General features: G+C 40.4%; 1 protein-coding gene across 2 annotated transcripts in view; it reads left to right on the plus strand.

Moving 5' to 3' along the window:
- The window catches only part of Dctn6 (dynactin 6), a gene marked incomplete in the record, with an annotated part of 33839 nt that extends 28810 nt beyond the window's left edge, over positions 1-5029 (plus strand). For both annotated transcript variants that reach the window (XM_013521561.1, XM_013521562.1), the window contains 3 exon segments: positions 1841-1888; positions 2973-3115; positions 4518-5029. In XM_013521561.1, the coding sequence (XP_013377015.1) occupies positions 1841-1888; positions 2973-3115; positions 4518-4616 (290 nt within the window).
- Between the last annotated feature and the right edge of the window lie 455 nt (positions 5030-5484).

Below are 5484 nucleotides of genomic sequence, written 5' to 3' on the forward strand. Positions count from 1 at the left end.
GTCTAGCTGCTCCTGGAACACTGGCTCTCGCTGCGCAGGGCGCGTGGGGCTGAGGGTTTGTTCGCCCCACCCGCAGCCAGACAGTATATATCATTTTTAAGACCAGGCCATCCTACACTTTCAACAGACTTGCTCGCAGTACATAAAAAAAGTCCTTTCTAGGATTTGTAGCTCAGTAGTAGAGTACATGCCTAGTAGATGTGAGGCCTGGATTTGATCCCCAGCACCACAGCAAAGAAGCCAAATTCTTTCCTGTTCTGGTGACTAATTCAGTAGAGTTATGTAGCTACTGTATGCCATTTTTCTGACACACACATGCATATTCTGTTAGCCTGGCATTGTGAAAGTCACTGTGTTACTGGACCAGGGGTCTTGTATCCATTCTTAAAAACAAGGTGAAAGACTTATTGGAAGTGAAAGTACACTGCATTGAATGGGACCAAGCCAGTGAGAAGAGCTCATGGTCCCAAGGAAGGTTGGTGTTCGGCCAAGCATTAGGGAGTTGGTTTTAAGCATTAGGATTTGGGTTGGGATTGAAGGGTTGATCTGAGCTTTTACTCTTGCCAGTGAGCAGCTTGATCCTGCCCCTCTGTCGGGTGGTGGGGTTTTGACCTTTTACTGCCCTGGGAGGGACTGTCATCACACCCAAAGCCCACAGGGGATGGGGGTACAGGAGCTTGGAGGTGGGGCGACAGAGGTGTTCTGAAGACCGCTGGACGCATGCTGGAGACTTCCTGTGTATGAGCTGGTTCCCTGACTCTTTTCTTCTTTCGTACTTAGACAGGGATATCTTGGTCTGGGTTAAAATTTAACTCAGAAGGTGAATCTGGCCTGGAAACTGGGCTCCAAGATGAGCTGTCCTTATCTGTCTAGCTATTCCTAGTTATCTCCTACTTTAATTTTGCCAGAACTGCTTGTTGACAGTAGCGATGGCTGAGTGGCAGTAGACTCAGAAACAGTAATTCTGGTTTCTGTCCTAATTAAGAACCATGTCTTTGTTAGTTTGGTTTCTTTATCATTTAGGTAAATGATATGGTGTGGTCTAATTTAAGAAAATGGTGGGTAGGTGTGAAACTATTTCATTGTTTAGGTGTTCTTTTCTTTGAAGGTGTCACCATTGCCTTTGCTTGGTTTTGTACTCTGAAATGATGGTAATGCCTTTTTGTGATGTCAGGAAATATTAGCAAGGTTTGGTGGCCCATGCCTATAATCCCAGCACTCTGGGAGGCTGAGGCAGGAGAATTGCAAATTTGAGTGATGCGTGGACAATTTAGTGACTTAATGTATGCCTGTCTCAGAATTTTAAAAGGCTGAGGATATAGTTTAGTGTGAAGGCCCTGGGTTTAATCCTTAGTACTATAAGAAGAAACAGACTGTTAACAGTGTTTAAGTGATTGGGTAATGGGTATTTTAGATTTTCTTAAAACAATCATAGGCCAGGCTTGGTGGGATACATGGACTCTGGAGGCTGAGGCAGGAGGATTACAGAGAGTTCAAGGCCAGTCTGGGCTCCATAGTGAGTTCAAGGGCAGCCTGAACCATGTAGCGAGACTGTCTCAAAAAATAAATAAAACCTGTGAAAATATACTTAAAATTGGGGCATACAGTACTCATTTCTTAAGAAAAAAAAGTGAGAATGGTTTACTTATACCTAGAGATATCTGTGGTCAAGGATTGGAACTTAACGACAGCTTGCCCTGAGCAAAGAATTCTGGCACAAGCAGGCCTGCATGGCCCTTCCCACCCATGCCTCCACGCCCGGGTGCAGTGTTAGGGCATACTCTGTTGGTGGGGGAAAAGGTGAATGTGTTTACAGTATTTCCTTCACTCCAGCTAACAGATTCCCAAGCCATGAAAATGGGAGATAATAATGTCATTGAGTCAAAAGGTAAGTTGTATTTTATTGTCAAAATAATTCCCCCCTTCCTCTTGACCATGCCGTGGGAAATAGCTTAAGTTCAGACTATGGCAAGGTAATGCCTGGATGTGGACTAAAATCATTGTCAGACTAATTCTTTGCCTCAAAAGAACCTAATCTAGTTATGTGGTTTTCTGATAATGTGGCTAAATACATTAAATTACAAAGTCAGCTGTGTACATTTAGGTTTGGATTGAATTAAACATGAAGTTCCTTGGAAAGATTTTTAAAAGATTTCTACTAAATACTAGTGTTGGTGATATTTTAGTTGATTAGCGTTACTGTAGGATTACAGAGGAAAAGTCAATTCCTCAAGCAGTTTGCTTTCTTTAATTTCAGGACCATTTTAGCTTAGCCAATCAGAAACAAATGTCATCTACTATCGAAACTGGGCCAAGCAGGGGGTTGTGTCAAGTCACCAGCGCTGGTGGGAACCAGCTCTAGGAGCTGGTCCCACAAAGGCACAGAAAGAACCTGAACCATGACACTTGTTTATAACAGTGGTTTATATTTCTTGGTCTTGATTGGCATGAAAGAAAATCCTTCTTTTAAACTAATTAAAAATTCTTGTTAGTCTGTTCAATGGTTTTAATTTGACTTTGGGTTGCCAGTTATTATCATCCACACCATTGTCATTTTCTGTTTTTTGCCTGCTTACTCTGAGTCAAACTTGCCCTCAGTACTTTATGTTTATTATGTCATTGGTCCTTCAAACTCTGAAGTGAAGCTATTGAACCAGGGACCACGCTTTGAAAAGTACTGCAAAAGAAAAAAGTAATGTGCAAAGTAGGGTGGTCTCAATGTTATAGATAAAGTTGAGCTCAAAGACCTTACAGTGACTTACCCAAGGCTGCACAGCTCCCAGAGTTAGCAGAGCTGTTTTGAATCCATCTGTCACTTGTATGTATTGCCTACCTCTGTGGTGTCTGTACAAGCTCTGAAGTGTTTAGTTTCTTTCTTAAGGCCAATTTGTGTTTTACACCTGTGTCGTCGGGAAGAAAGTATTGTAATCATAGTGTCTGAAATTGCAATTCTCTCTTGGTTTTTGCTACAGCATACGTAGGCAGAAATGTAATACTGACAAGTGGTTGCATCATTGGGGCTTGTTGCAGCCTAAACACTTTTGAAGTCATCCCTGAGAATACAGTTATCTATGGTGCAGACTGCCTTCGTCGGGTGCAGACTGAGCGGCCACAGGTACTACTAGAACCTCTTTTTAAAAAACGTTCTATCTGCCAGGCATGGTGGCGCACGCCTGTAATCCCGGCACTCACTCGGAACCTGAGGCAGGAGGCTCTCTGGGAGTTTGAGACCCAGCCTGGGCTACAAAGTGAGTTCAAGGCCAGCCTGAACTGCATCATGAAACCCTGTCCCCCCAAAAAGTACCTTCCGTCTAAGGCAGCTAACTCCCAAATTACCATGTAACTGTCTTAATGGGCAGCGAGTGCACCATTACAAGAACAAATGATTAGGGACTGGGAGTGTAGCTCAGTGGTAGAGCATGTGCGTAGCATTCACAAGGCCCTGAGTTTGAGCCCCAGCCCCTCTCCGAAAAAAGAAAAAAGCAATGAATAAAACATCAGAGAGCCTGAATTTACTTGCAGCTCTGTTATTGAGTCTTAAGATTAATATCAAATATATGGATGACAAAGAGAAGTCAATCATGAGAAAAGAAAACCAGAGTTGTTTTTGGCTTTATGCATTTTTACTGAAGATGCATCATCTGACCTTTCAAACCATACTGACAGTACTAAAGAGTCAATCATCAGGGCCAAGGAGTGACCCTGCCACATTTATATAGGGCCTTGAACTTGGGTCTGTTTTTTAGTTTATTAATATAACATTATAATTATAATTGATTATAAACCCTGTTTAGGAATAAGCAAGTTTAGATATTTTCCTGGCTTACAAGAAATTATCCCTTCTAACAACTCAGATCAAGAGTAATGAAGAACTCATATTTAGTATTAGAGTAGGAGATGAAAAGATGGGATGTTTGGGCATAAGTCATTTATTTTAGGCCAAAGAACATAAGACATTTAGATTGAAAGTTTGAGCCTCTTTGTATATTCGGTATATATGTCTTTAGTTATACAGCCTCCTTTTCCTCACCCCAAAGAAAATATTTTCAGAACATTTACCATTTTACTTCTGATTCTTAGCCATGTTTTATCAAAAATTAAAACTCCATTTCTTTCTGAGTTACTTTATCTTTGTAATATTTGGCCTTACTATTTATTATTGTTAGTATTCATAGTAGTCATAGTAGTAATAGTTTTACTTCTATAGACTAAACTGGGAAAATCCAGTATTTGTTTACTGTCCTCCATAACAGCAAAAATGATTGAAGAGGGAGACATGAAGCTGGTGTTGGGAATGGAGATTAGAATTAAGCATGAATGCCTGATGTTTAATTTTTAATAGTGTGCAACACTGTTTCCTAAATCTTTTCCACCGCCATCCTGGGGATTGAAGCTCCAGGCCCATGTGCGGTCCTGGATGCTGGCAGATGCTGTCCTCCTCGGCTCTACTCAGCTCGGAGCTGTTGTTCCTGACTTTGCTTTCTGCCAGCCAGTCATTAATTATCTTATTTTTTTAGCCCCAGACACTCCAGCTGGATTTCTTGATGAAAATCTTGCCAAATTACCACCACCTGAAGAAGACTACGAAAGGCAGCTCAACTCCAGTTAAGAACTGAGAGCCGCACGTGATACTGAGATAAACATTGTCTTGTCCGACTGCTGTCTTGTGAAAGCCTGCAGTGTTTGTGCATTCTTAGCAGCTCACAGCATAACACATGTTGACTTTATTTTGTAAAAATAAGTTAGAGAGGACAGTAAGGGGTTTTCACTGTATCTATCCTTTATAATTTATATAAAATGTATTATTTTCCTATATCCTTGCTCCTTTTCTGATAACTTACAGATTTAAGTTTTTCTTTGTTATATAAGACGTCAGCTACAAATTTGTTATGTAAAATCTACCTGTGCTAAGAAAGGATATATTGTTGTGTATTTATATTCTATCATATACTAAATAAAATTGATGGTGGCAGGACTTGTAGTGAGTATAGTTTACTCACTTTGACTGCTTGCATTAATCTTTCTAATACATCTATCTTAATTTTTATTATAGATTTTCTGATGTGTTAAAGGTAACATGATTATCTTCTTGTGGGTTTGTAACTGTTTACAATTTCAGGTGAAATTTTATTTACGTGGTGGGTGGATGTTTGAGATACCCGTTTATTCTGTAATTCAGGCTGACCTGGAGCCCAGGCTGGGCTGGAACTTGCAGTGATCTACCTGCCTCAGCCTCCAGAGTGCTGGGATTATAGGCGTGCATCACCACACCCAGCTCAGGTGAAGTTTTAGCAGCTATCAAATTAGTTTAGATTCAACTTTGTTTTTAAGAAAAAAATACAGTTTTTCTTATCAGTAAAACAAATGTGATTAGAGAAAGATGTCTTCAGTAGTATAGAAAATTAAAAAAGAATGATGTCTGACTGAAATGACAAGTAGATGAGTGTTTAGTGGTGTTCCTGGGTATTTAAAGACAAGTAAGAA

This window comes from Chinchilla lanigera, unplaced genomic scaffold (assembly GCF_000276665.1).
Source record: "Chinchilla lanigera isolate Chin_1 unplaced genomic scaffold, ChiLan1.0 scaffold00062, whole genome shotgun sequence".
NCBI classification, from domain to species: domain Eukaryota; kingdom Metazoa; phylum Chordata; class Mammalia; order Rodentia; family Chinchillidae; genus Chinchilla; species Chinchilla lanigera.